Source organism: Sceloporus occidentalis, unplaced genomic scaffold (genome assembly GCF_023333645.1).
Source record: "Sceloporus occidentalis isolate IW3139 unplaced genomic scaffold, rSceOcc1.0.p SCAF_6, whole genome shotgun sequence".
Lineage (NCBI taxonomy): Eukaryota > Metazoa > Chordata > Lepidosauria > Squamata > Phrynosomatidae > Sceloporus > Sceloporus occidentalis.
This window is the reverse complement of record NW_028316986.1, coordinates 26,455,677-26,470,082: the sequence shown is the minus strand read 5'-3', so window position 1 is coordinate 26,470,082 and position 14,406 is coordinate 26,455,677. Positions and strand designations below refer to the sequence as shown.

Genomic DNA, 14,406 nt, shown 5'->3' with positions numbered 1-14,406 from the left:
ATTGAGGCATGTTGGACACATTCATAGGCAAACCATTACTTTACAGTGGATGGCAATGAAAATATAGGAATGTCTATGATGGATCAGATCCTTATCTCAGTGTGATACAGTGATATGACTGCAGACAAGGACTATTGAAGAGCATTGGTTCAAATCCCCAATGGGAGACACTGGGGGACTTTCTCAGCTTTTGAAGAAGGCAAGGGAAAACACCAATTGAACCCCCCAAAACATGAAAGATTCATTTTAGAATCACCATAAGTCAGAAATAACTTGAATGCATACAACAAATGACTGATCAAACCAAAATATTATTTAATCTTGTAGTTTGTTGTCACTGTAAACCAAATGACTTAACAGGAAGTCAACAAGCAAGAGATGGAAGTTCATCACAAAAGTGTCCCCCAACAAGTGCTATTTAGATGTACTTCTGAAACTAGTTCATATGTTAAGCTTAATATATAGTCAGTTTGACTAGTAGCCATTGATCCTCTATGAATACACTGAAAGCCCTTCAAATGCCACACACTATACTCTATGGTAACAAATTCCATAGTTTGGCTGTACAGTATATGAGTCTTTCCATTTATCTGTCCTGAATCACCCACTTGTATTCACTAGATGATTCCAGTATTCTGAGACAGGGAAAGAAATTTTTCCACACCATGTCTAAGTTTATGTACTCTTCCTGTCATCCTCGCCACCCCACAACCAAAAGGGCTTAACATTAAGAAAACAAAAGCAACAGCCACAGAAAAACTGTAAAGTAGATAATGAAGATGTGAAAATAATTAAATGATGTTCTGTACCTTGGTTCAGTCATTAATCAAAATGGAGACTGTAAACCAAGAAATCAGAAGAAGACTATAACGTGGCAGGGCTGCTATGTAGGAATGAGATAAGATACTCAAGTGTAAAGATATGTCACTGAATACCAAAGCTAGGGTTGCTCATGCCACAATATTCCTGAACTTGATGTACAGTTGTGAAAGTTAAACAGTGAAGAATGTTGACAGGAAGAGAATCAACTCATATGAAATGTGGTACTAGAAGAGAATTCTACAGATACAATCAACTGCCAAAAAGACCAATAACTAAAGCAAATCAAGCTTGAACTCTTCCCAAAAGCAAAAAGGACTAAACTGAGCCTGTTGTTCTTTGTATGTATCATGAGATCACTCATTAGAAAAGACAATAATGACCAATAAAGTAGAAGTCGGGCCTATTACAGACAGCCAAAATAAAGCTGCTTCGAGTCACAGTGGAGGTATGGTGTTTCAATGATGCATGCGTCCAGAAGTCGCACCAAGCGGAGCGTGGCTTTGGTACTGTGACTCGAAGCAGCTTTATTTTGGCTGTCTGTAAAAGGCCTCAGTCAGAAAAGAGAATGACCATATTACAGATGGATAGACTCAGTCAAGGAAGCCATTCACAGGTCTCCCATTCTCAGGCTCTCCAGAAGTCAAAGCAAACTTGATGACAATTAAAAAGAATATACTGCATTCATGTTCCTGAGGAGCCCTTTGTAGTATCTTGGATCCTTTGTCGTAGCCATCCATGGTGGATGTCGAAGGGTAGAAAGTTTGGAAAGTACTGTAGCACACAACTGTTATTTTAATATCCTTTTGATTAGGAGTTCAAAATGGTTTATGTTATATGTTAAACAAAGTATTGCAAAACTGTTGAAATCAATAAAAATGGGGTTGCCTTTCAGTTATCCAAGCATACTAGAAATACAGCCCTCATTTGTTCTGGGTTGTGTGTGTGTCTATGTGCCTACTTATAGATGGTTTATAATACAGCTGTACAATCATAATTATATTTCAGTGCTTGTGGTCTGCATAAAGAGTCAATTTCCTTCAAGTACCCTGGTGACATTATAAACAAATGAAACACACACCTATTTATATTCTCCAAATTCAGAATTAATTGGTTGGCACCAGTATTGCAGAATGTGTATCTCCAAGCTAGGATGAAAGCTTCATTGAACAGTGGGATATATTTCTCAGTAAATTTGCACTCTAAGATAGATGAGTTCCCTCTAAATGTGGCTGTAGACCACATGGTCTATACAACCATGGAACTGGAAGGAATCAGGGAGTTCGGGTAATCCAATTGACTGATCAATGCAGGACCTGCAACACAAGATGCAATTATAGAATCCCTAATGTATGGCCATTCAGTCCTTGCTAAATTTCTACTATTTTAGTCCTCTTTCATGAGAGCCAGCATGGCACAGTGGTATGAATGTCTAACTACAACTCTGGAGACCAGGATTCAATTTCCAGCTTGGCCATGGAAACCCACTGGGTGATCTTGGGCAAGTCACGCTTTTTCAGTCCCAGGGGAAGGCAATGACAAACCTTTGAAGAAATCTTGCCAAGAAAAGCCCATGATAGGTTTACCTTAGGGTCATCATAGGTCAGAAATGTCACCTACTGGCCATTTGAGCTGGGTTTGGACAGTGCAAGGGAGAGGAAGGAACTGGAAGGAGAGAATTGCTCAACCTTCAGTTCTATCAGCTGCAAGATCTCATTGCATTTCACCCATAAACCAGCTTATGCAACATGTGCCTCAAAGGCAGCACAGAAAGATTTTAAAATGAATAAACCATGATCTATATAGGATAGATACACTGAGAATTCTGTTTGTTGTTGTTAACTGCCCTCAAGTTGATCCCATCTCCAAGACTCCCTGTCCTCCACTGTTCTGTTAGTTCCAGCAAATTCATTATCTATGACCTCCTTAATAGGGTCCATCCATCTAGCATGTGGCCTTCCTCTCTTTCTGTTTCCTTCCATCTTTCCTAGCATTATTGTTTTTTTCAACGAGTCATGCCTTCTCATGATGTGTTCAAAGTACGGCCCCCTCAGTTTTGTCATCTTAGCTTCTAGGGAGATTTCTGGCTTGATCTGCTCTAGGTTCCATTTGTTTGTCTTTTTGGCTGTCCATGGAATCTTCAGAGCTCTTCTCCAATATCACAATTTGAATGAACTGATTTTCTTCCTATCTTCTTTCTTAACTGTCCAGTTCTCTCACCCATACATGGTAATAAATAATACAATGGCTTGTATGATTCTAACTTTTGTGCTCAGTTGTATATCTTTACATTTTGAGGATCTTTTCTAGTTGTTTCATAGCTGCCCTTGTCTAGGTTGAACTTGTGAAGGTCCTTGGTGGTCATGATGTTTGTTTTATGTTCAACATTAAGCCTGCCTTTTCACTTTCTTCCTTGATCTTTCTTAGTAGTTGTTCCTGGTCTGGCAGGTTTTCTTCTAGTACTATGGTGTCATCGGCATATCTTAGATTGTTAGTATTCCTTCCTCCTATTTTCACTCCTTTTTCTTCTGCTTTTCATACATATAACTTATATTCTGCATATATGTTTAACAGGTATAAGATGCGGCCTTGTCTGACCCCTTTGCCAATAGGGAACCATTCTGTTTTTCTGTGTTCTCTTCTGACAGTAGCCTCTTGTCCACTTGTCAGGACTATCAGATGTGTTGGCACTCCCATGCCTTTAAGGGCACTCCATAGCCTTTCATGGTCTATGCAGCTGAAGGCTTTGCTATAGTCTATAAAGCACATGCTGAATTTCTTTTGGAATTCTGTGATGTGCTCCATTAGTCATCATATGTTTGCAATGTAGTCCCTAGTGCCTCTTCCTTTCCTGAACCCCACTTGAATCTCTGGGGTTTCTCTCTCCATGTATCACTGCAGTCTATGTTGCAGAATTTAGAGCAGAATTTTGCTTGCATGGGAGATTAGTGCAATGGTCCTATAGTTGCTACAATCTTTTTTGTGGATGGGTTTCCTTTGAAATTTCCTTTGATTTCTCATATCTTGTGGAAAAGGCCTCCTGTTCTTCCCTTTTTTTGTTGTTGTCTTCTATTTCTTTGCTTTGTTAGTTGTACAGTGTTCCCCCAGCAAGTTGCCATCTACGGATTTAAACTTCTGTGGACAGCAAGCCCTGGCTTTTTAAATGGGTGCATGTGCATGTGGCCATGCATGCCCATTGAAAACAATGGATTTGAACATCCACATTTTTAGCTATACACAGGGAAGGGTCTGGAACAGATCCGCCAGGGATAGAAAGGGACTACTATATTAGTTCTCTTTATCTTTTTGCACTAGCCATTGTACTGTTGCAATAATGGTTCTTAATTTGTTCCCATTGCCTTTTATTTTGCTTCTCTTTTTTTCCTTTATTGCTTGTAGCATTTTATCTGTCATCTATGGTTTCTTCTCCTTCTTTTGTCTACTGAGAATGCCTGTCTACATTCTTCTTTCATTATATACTAGTGTTGAAAGGTTTGAATGAAAATTATAGATAGGTTTGGGTTCCTTTAGCCATAGAATCATAGAGTTAGAATAGTCAAAAGCCATCCAATACTACCCCCTGCCATACAGGAATACATAATCAAAGCACTCCTGACAGATGAAATGGGCATCCAGCCTCTGTTGAACAACCTCCAAAGAGGGAGATTCTTTCACTCTCTGAGGCAGCATATTCCTTTGTCGAACAGCTCTTACTGTCAATAAGTTCTTCCTAATTTTGAGGTGGAGTCTCTTTTTCCTGTAGCTCTACGTGGGGCTGCCTTTGGAAACTGTTGAAACTTCAGCAGGTTCAAAACGCCACAGCCAGAATACTGACCGCAGCCAGTTATAAGGAAACATATAACACCCTTACTGAAACAGCTTCACTGACTACTGGTTCGATTCCGGGCACAATTCAAAGTGCTGGTCATACTCTACAAAGAAAATCAGCCAGGAGAAACCTGGTACTTAGCATGCACAGTCCATTCTATACACTTTCGCTTTTTTCAGTTACTTGTATTACTGAATGTTAAATTCTTTTTGTTATGTCTTTTGGTCTGTACAATACCCTGTGTGTGGGAAAGAGGGAGATCTGTTTTTGGAAAGTCTTGGAAGAAGAAAAAACCCACGTAGTTAAGACTGGCTGTGGTAGTAGCAGCAGACTGCATGACATCAACATTTCCAATAAAGAAATGGACCTAATTACTCAACTCTCAAACAGCTTCTTGCAGTATCACAGTATACCGTACAGACCCTCCCCCCCACCCGCAACACTCACTTAACTAAATACCTTTTAATGGTTGTGATACTCATTCAAGGGTAACTTATATGCTCCACAAACTGCAACCCCCCCAACAATTCCTGGCACGTCCGAGTGGCTTTGCACCCTTTAATCTACTCCCTGTATATAATCAGCTGCTAAACATTTGCACATGAAAAAAGTCCTCATTTTGTGCGGTCTGTTGTATAATTAACTCTTTTGGCTGCAAAACCATATACACTACATTTTCCATTATTTTATGAGCTCTTTCGACTGAATCCGACAACCCCAATATCGTTCAGTTTCTTATGTTCCACTGAGCAGAGAGTTGTGACTTTATAAATATAACATTATATATTTTTGATGGATCTGTTACAAAAAAAATTGATCTAAAATATATTATTATGGCTTAGTGGTCTTTAAACATGGAAGCTAGGGAGCAACGTCAGGGTTTGGGGGTTACTTTGGGGTCTTTACTCTGTTTTGAGAGTTTGGAGTGTATGTTTGTTGGAAGAGTGAGATACATAGGGATAATTTTTTTGGAAATATTTTTGTCTCTGTATCACAGCATTCAGACATCATGCTAAACAGCGAAATTATAGTTTAATATGAAAAGAGTAAGGTTTATTAAGTCCAGGACTAACATGTTCTGCCTGCAAGAGTTTAGAAAATTTCATTTCTAGTTTCTAGTAAGCCTTTCGTGTGTACTTAAAGACATCTGGCACATAACTAGAGATGTGCACGGAATTTTATTTTAATGAATATTGATCCAGACTTGACTGATCCACATTTTCTGAACTAAAGTCTGGATTCTAAAGCCTCTACACTTCCTATGTGTTACAATGTAGTAAAAATATACATCAAAACATTTTAAAAGTTGTTTATTCTGAGAATATATATATATATATATATATATATACACACACACACATATATATATAGAAATACAAACCATGACAGAAAGTACACACACACACACACACACACACACACACACACAAATGTTCATGTGGATTGAAAAAGAAAATCACAAAATAATAATGATAAAGAAATTGAAGAGAATAAATTTGTATGTAAACATGACATGGGCCAGAGTTTGTTCATGCTACACACCACTTCCTACTTTCTGTGCTGCAGTTTTAAAAAATGAATGCAATTTTCCAACTATTGTTAAACATCTTGGTTGTTTTTGGGTACAGCAGGATATACATATTTTAAATAAATAACCAAAATTTTACCTTACAGCAAAAATCTACATCTAGTTAATTTGTTCCAGTCCATCTAACCTTCAAGAAATATGCAATCCAAATTCCCAGGGGGAAAAAAACCCAGAAAGTTGTTTTTGTTCACAACAAAATGTGACCATTTGCTTTTCTGTCACATACTTGGGGTACTATTCAAGAAGAAAAAAGTAGATGATTCATAAGAAATTTTGAAAGGTAACAATGAACCAATTAAATAAGTGCAGGCGGTTTAGGGATCCTAACCTGTGTGGTAAAACACCAAGAAGTCTGAACCTGTCATGAGCTACAGAAACTGTTCCTATAGCTTTAAAGGACCATGGTTTAGAGACAGGATTCAGATTTCTTAATTATAAAACCAACTCTTGATATTCACTCCTCAGGGTAATACAATACTTTCGTCTCCAGACAAATGAAGGGAGTTGAGTTATCCATCCACTTTAGAGTGATACTGGATTTACAAATAAAAAAATGAATAGCCAAAGAGGTGAAATGGAGATAACAGAGCCAGTGCCTTATTTAAACATCATACCTTTTCGGATGTCAAAGCCTTCAGGCTGCGTCAACCCATCAATAATTATTTGTAGTGTTTGTCCTATTGTGTTCAGCCTTTTTGCTATTTCTTCCATCCCTTCTCTTTCAACTACTGCATCCACTTTTTGCCGCATTTCTGGCTTTCCTATCTCACTGGGATTTCCTCTGATGTGAGTTAAAAACCTGACATGTAAAAAGAAAGAGAACAGAGAGCAAATAATATAGGTAAGATCTTTCCCAATGTTTTCAAAACATTCCTCTTAATGATTGCCTTTTAAAAACATATTTCCCCCATAGATTTTAATATTTCTGTGAATTTTTCAAATATGCAGATTTTTAGTTATGCATATCCATCTAAAAGGTTGTTTTGGGTTGTTTTGGGTTTTTTTGAAGGACAAAGTAAGGAATGTTATGCTTGGGTCTTTCTTTCAATAATCCAAAATCAAAGCACATATCCATCCACACACCCAAACCCCCCTTTGTTTATAATCTCAAAGATCACACAAAATTTAAAAGTGGTTAATGTGCCAGAATCTAGCACAGAGAGGCATTGGCCCTCTAAGAGATTTTTTTTTTTGGGGGGGGGCACTCCCCCATTACACTCCCCAATTGAAAAAAAAACTTTTTTTGCCCCCAAATGCCCTATAGGGGCTGCGAGGGGCATTTCTGGCATGCTTTTAACATCCTTGGGAGTCCCCCCCCCCCCCCCAAACAGGAAGTGAGAAAAATACGTGCTATACTTTGGTCACCCCAATTTAGTTGCTCAAACCAGGACCAAGCCTGAACAGTAAGTCATTTACATTTCTCTTACCAGGAAAGCCTAACTAGCAACCTAGTTGGATAAGGCCAGTTCAAAGCCTGAGACACTGCCAGGCAAGTGATTCAAGTAGCAGTCGTATTTGCTTGTTGTTGTTGTGTGCCTTCAATTCGTTTCTGACTTATGGCGACCCTAAGGTGAACATATCATGGGGTTTTCTTGGCAAGATTTTTCAGAGGAAGTTTGTCATTGCTTTCCCCTGAGGCTGAGAGCATGTGAGTTGGCCAAGGGCACTCAGCCAGTCTCATGGCAAAGTGAGGGGATTGAACTCTGGTCTCCAGAGCTATAGTCCAACACTCAAACCACTATGCCATGCTGGTTCTATTCACTTATTACTTCCTATTAAAATATTTATCATTTGCCCTTCAGGAGCTCTCAGGGTGACATGCAAATAAAATGAATTTAAATGCTTTAAAACAGTATAGAATTTAAAAACATAAAAACAATTTAAACAGACCAAAACATATGGAACAAGTTAACAAGTTAAAATAGCTTAAGGTGTAAAACATTTATGGGATGGGGGGACAGTTAGATCCCAAAGGCAGTAATAAAAAAACCCAGGTTTTATGTCGGTGGCAGAATGAGGCCAACACTGGCACCAAATGGACCTCCAAGGTGAGGGAATTTCACCACTGGGGTACCACAGCATGGAAGACCCTCTCTAATACCCTCCCACAGTGTTTTGATGGTGGGAAACAGATCAAGGCACCTCTAGTACACCTAAGTCCCCAGGCAGTCGTATATACAGCAAAATTCTTTTAGGATTATTGAGACCCCAAAGGAATTTTGGACTCTGAACGTAATCACTAGCACCATGAATTCAGACTGAAGTATACTGGCAACCAGTGTAATGCCTATTAGGCAGATATAATATGGTCTTTGTTCTGGTCAGCAATCTACCTAATACAGTTTTCGGTAGCTGCAGCTTCTGAATTGTATCCTACATATAATGAATTTTGGTAATCTAATCTAAAAATTGTTGTTGTTGTTGTGTGCCTTTCTGATTTATGATGACTCTATGTCCATAATAGGGTTTTCTTGGCCACATTTGTTTAGAGGAGTTTGCCACTGCCTTCCCCTGAGGCTGAAAAATGTATCTTATGTCACTTGCCCAAGGTCACCCAGCGGGTTTTATGGCCACACTGGGAATTGAAACCTGGTCTCCAGAGTCATAATCCAACACTTAACCCACTACACCACTCTGTCTTCCAGTCAAAAAACTACCAGTGCATAAACTATTGTGTCACCATGAAAGGCTATCACAACCAGAACTGATGACTCCTGGTTCAAGCTGCAATCTTGGCAATCCACACTCTAGACATAGGTCATGTCCATCAGATTTGCAGCCAAACCACCTATAAATTTCCAGTGCAATTTCAGAATCCAGGCCTATCCTAACATGAGGAAGTCATAATTTGCATTTGCTATTTGAGTATCTAGAAACATGTTTTTGTAAAAGCTGAGACCTAGAGATCACATGGATCACACAATGATAAAAAATAGCTGTGCCAAAAAATTAGATATTTTAGTTTTGTTTTAATTTTAATGTGTCATGAAGAATATCTAACATTTCAAAGAGAAAAGGATTTAAAGCTAAGGCTGTAGCTGAACAGATCTATGGGCTATCCTGCTCTCTATATATCTTATTTACCCATATTGGGAGAAAGGTAGAGTAATAATAAAATAAAATAATTAACAAATAAAGGAAATTACGTACAAAGTGGTCATTTGTCAGAAACCTCCTGGCATTAAAACAAAGCACATTAATGTGAAGTTGAAGGCTTTCATGGCTGGCATCCATAGTTTTTTGTGAGTTTTTCCTGCTATGTGGCCATGTTGTAGAAGAGTTTATTCCTGATGTTTCGCCAGCATCTGTGGCTGGCATCTTCAGAGAATTTTGGCATAGAAGAGAGCTGGACACACACACACACACACACACAATGTGACCCTGGGTAGGCAGGAATGATTTCCATGTTAATCTGTGTATTGTTATGTTGTTCATGGCAGGGCCTCAGGGTGGGAGGAGATGCAAAGTTGGATTAGTGTCTCCTAATTGGTGATCATTATCTGCTGGGAAAGCCCCCGATGCTGGCGAAAGGTCAGGAATAAACTCTTCTAGAACATGGCCACATAGCCCGAAAACCCCACAAAAAACTAAAGCACATTAAGTGTTTTTATATATGACAAATTAGACATCTCGTCCTTGTACTTATAAAGGATTTTATTTTACTTTGTTAATTATAAACTATTCATACAGGAATTTTTCTGAAAAATCCAATTACGTGCTCAGAAATTCTCTAACTTTCCCATCAGCTTTCTGGAGGAACAGATTAGGAATATGTAAATAGCCAGTTATAGGTAGACAGACAGTAAATATTCTGCTTTCCTTTAAAAGAATGGTATGTTGGCTCTTCCCTTGTATACAACTGGCAACGTATCTATTGTCGCAAATGACTTGATACAAGTTACTGATGAAAGTTCACGCAGACAACAGAACTACTAGTCAGTGTAAAAGGTGCTGCCTCATTCTTCTACTACAGTGGTTAGGTAGACCACTACATCATCACCAAAAGGTATTATCTTCATTTGTGTTGCAATGCATAACAGACCTTTTAATAACTACAAACTATAACAACTATCCTAACAAAGGCAAAAATGTAGTAATCTTTTCTCTGTATTTCACCACTAGGTGCCATAATCCCTCATCCTTGGCAATGCTAGCTTGGGCTGGCAGCTGTTGCAGACTGAATACAGTTGGAAGGCTATACATTCTCCAGCTTTGGTATAAAACTCCAGAGTGAATAAAGACACTTTCTCCAGTCTATATCAGTTGTGAAATGACAAGTTAAGCAAAAAAAAGAAAGAAAGAAAATGGGGGTGGGGGAGAAAAGAAGTAGTAAAGAATGCCATGGGCACATTCAATACTACGTGAGCATAAATAAATTCTTGATCAAATTGTTAGTTTAGAAACCACAGCATGGAGGATGTTAAAATGTCCACTGTATTCCTTTTTCCTAATTATTTCAAATATTGGCACTGGAAATACATATAAATCTGAACTGTACTGTACAGCCACTAAATCCCTAATAGGGAACCATTGAATCTTAATGTTGATGGATGGGCAATGCCACACCACAATGATAATGACAGGCAACAGCTGTCTGAGCTTTGACTGACATGGCAGATGTGACCTGACTGACTACTACAGGCAGACACTCCCATGACTCAACAGTCTAAATAATATATCCTTCCTGGGGGAGATGTACAAATCTTCTTACATTCATAAACAAAGATTTATTTTACCAGGGCTGGAAATGCAACCCTGAGTATCTATTGTCACATTATATTGTAAATGTTTTACACATGCACCACTATACATATATACTAAATAAGGATGGGAAAAGCACTCCATGATTGCAGCCATGTGGGCTACAAACAGATATATGAAAGTGCGGCAGAAAGCAACCTGATTTGTGTGCTTTGGTATGACAGGAAACCCATAACATGATCCACAAACTCTGGTCCTTTGTTTAGGAATTTTTCTGTCTTGATGCAGATTACTTTGAGTCTCAGAAGCATTCGAACTAGAACTACACACTTTAATCCATTACACAGCTTCAATAGTATTAATTGGTTGGGGAACTAGTGAAATTTGATTGGGACAGGCAAATTTTAAAGTGAGAGTTGGGGGAGTTGTACTTGATTAGCTTTTGAGGCTATTTTTATGATTCAGTTTGGTGGTAAAATTTGGAATAAAACTATTTATCTAAAATATGTTTGTAAATTGTTTTTAAAACAAACAAACAAACAAACAAAGTTAACTACACAAGATAAAAATAATAAAAATAAGCCATTTTTTGAAGATGGTCTCCCCCTCCAAAATAATGTAATAGTGTTTCACATACTTCTGTGGTCAGAACTGATTGCCACTAAATTCAATGGGAATTATTCTGTAGTAAGTGGGTAAACAATGCAGCCTCAGTTTACACATTGTTGTTGTAAATCTTTGAATAAATGCTTCTTTTTAGTGAAGTGTAGCTTTCACATTACAAAATCTGTCTTATTTTGGCCAGGATGTGATAAGAATTTAAGCTATTTGCTTGAGAAGATGAGAATGTGCTTTCACAATGAGGGTAAACCATATACAGTAAAAGGTAAAAGTAAAGGCATTCCCCATTGATAAGGTTGTCAAGTCATGTCCGACCACAGGGGGCAGTGCACATTTCTGTTACTAAGCAGAAGAGCCAGCGTTGTCAGAAACTACTCTGTGATCATGTGGCCAGCATAATTGCATAGAACACTGGTGGCGCAGTGGATAAATGCCTGTACTGCAGCCATTTACTCAAAACCACAAGGTTGTGAGTTCAAGACCAGAAAAAGGGCCCAAGCTCAACTCAGGCTTGCATCCTTCCGAGGTCGCTAAAATGAGTACCCAGACTGTTGGGGGCAAATTAGCTTACTTGCTAATTAGCTTACTTGCTGTTCACCGCTATGATCTTTGGAATAGCGGTATATAAATAAAACAAATTATTATTATTATTATTATTATTATTATTATTATTATTATTATCTTCCCACCGGAGTGGTACCTATTTACAGTATCTACTTGGATTTGCATGCTTTCGAACTGCGAGGTTGGCAGAAGCTGGGACTAGTGATGGGAGCTCACTCCATCATGCGGCACCCAGGCCTCGAACTGCCAACCTACCAATCTTGCAATCACCAGAGTCAGCGTCTTAGCCACTTGAGCAAGCATATGCCACATTGAATATATAGCATGCAGATAAAGGCCCCATACAGACAGGCCAAAATAAAGCTGTTTTGGGTCACATTGGAGGTATGCTGTTTAAATGATGTATGCATCCTAAGAGTCCAGAAGCTATGCCAAAGCCACGCTCCAGCCCTTAGGACTGGAGCATGGTTTTGGTGCCCTGGTGGCGCAGTGGTTAAATGCCTGTACTGCAGCCATTCACTCAAAACCACAGGGTTGCGAGTTCAAGACCAGCAAAAGGGCCCAAGCTCGACTCAGGCTTGCATCCTTCCGAGGTCGCTAAAATGAGTACCCAGACTGTTGGGGGCAAATTAGCTTACTTGCTAATTAGCTTACTTGCTGTTCACCGCTATGATCTTTGGAATAGCGGTATATAAATAAAACAAATTATTATTATTATTAGTGTAAAAATGATCATTATTAATCCTAAATGCATATTGATTAGAACACTTGCTTTGAGTGACTTCTGGAGTACAGTTAGCTCTCTATGCCCACAGATTCTTTTCCCATGGATTCAAGCATCCATGGATTGAAAATATTTTTTAAAAATACACATCCCAAAAAGTAAACGTTGATTTTCCCCCTTTATATAAGAGACACTATTTTACTATGCCATTGTATTTAATGGGACATGAACATCCATGGATTTTGTTATCCACAAGGGGTCCTGGAACCAAATTCCTGTAGATACCTAGGGCCCACTATATTTGGGAAATTTCAGGGATAAAAATCTTCCATGTCCACAGAATTGTTTACGGTTTTAAAGAAAAGTATTCCACATTACCTAAACACCCAAGTCCAGAAATTATGCATTCACATAAGGTAAAAAGTTCTTCTGAGCAGCTTCCCTTTTCTGCACAAATAATTTCTGTGTGCTAAAAATACTAACTCTGTTATTTCCAACTGGGAATGCATACATTTTCTTCCTTAATATCTTGCTATTAGTCTGTTAGAATTCCTGATATATTATAATTTATCAAAGATAGCTGTAGGACTCTATTTTAGGTGCTGCAAACAATCCTGTGTCACCTTAGACTAACAGGATTTATTTGTTATTTGCTTTTGTGGATGGTGGTGGTAGTTTACAAAAGTTTATGCCACATAAAAGTAGACTTTAAAATATATGAAGACTCTTTACTGTTTCTGCTAGATTTTAAAAGCATCAGACCAATCCCAGAATTAATCAACAACAAATCCCTCTTCAAATGAACAACTCAATTTCCCTGTGCCTTTTTAGTTTAGAAAAAACAGTCATTTTCATGTCAACTGTGTCCTTAGGGACTGCAGATGCATTTTTCTTTTTCTCTAAAATCTGGTTGTTAAATCTGGTTATATATTTCATAGATCATTTTCACCCAAACAAACGTATTGGAGGGCACTTGGAACAGAAATCAATATTAAAACACAAAGCTCCATCTCAGCGGTAATGCATATTGACCACCTCTATTTTTAAACGTCATTGCTAAGAACAAAGTGAAATGCTTTTGCATGTAGAAAAAATGTCCTCTGAGTTACACTGCAAGGTCACAGAACATGGAGCCAGAAAACAAGGATATTATCTTCTAAAAGAAAGGAAAAGAAATAGACTATATTATAAGCAACTTCCTCTTCTCCCTGTCTTCATTTGATTTTTGCTGGGTTGAACAATGGGTTGGCATAATGTATTTAACATGAGAATGTTAAAAGGCAAGTTCCAGCTGGCCATAATTGAGAGCAATAGGTATAACTTACAATAAATACCCACCTTGTTCCTCTAAGTATTACATTTTATTTGTGTTTTGAATAATCAAACTGATGTTTCTTAATGACACACTTCAGTTATGCTGTTTAGAGGTCATTTTATCATCATCATCATCATCATCATCATCATCACCACCACCACCATTATTATTATTTCTTAACAATATTCTATATATATATACCTTAGGCTTTTTGTGATAAAAATAATGTTTGTACATAAATTTCT

The 14,406-nt window shown here is 38.1% G+C and overlaps 1 protein-coding gene across 1 annotated transcript in view; it reads right to left on the bottom strand.

Annotated features, from left to right (window-relative positions):
- Positions 1-14,406, bottom strand: part of LOC149310543 (S1 RNA-binding domain-containing protein 1-like) — a 239,603-nt gene that overhangs the window by 2,839 nt on the left and 222,358 nt on the right. The window contains exon 20 of the mRNA XM_089529149.1: positions 6,851-7,035. Coding sequence (XP_089385275.1) covers positions 6,851-7,035 — 185 coding nt within the window. The remainder of the gene's footprint in view (positions 1-6,850; positions 7,036-14,406) is intronic.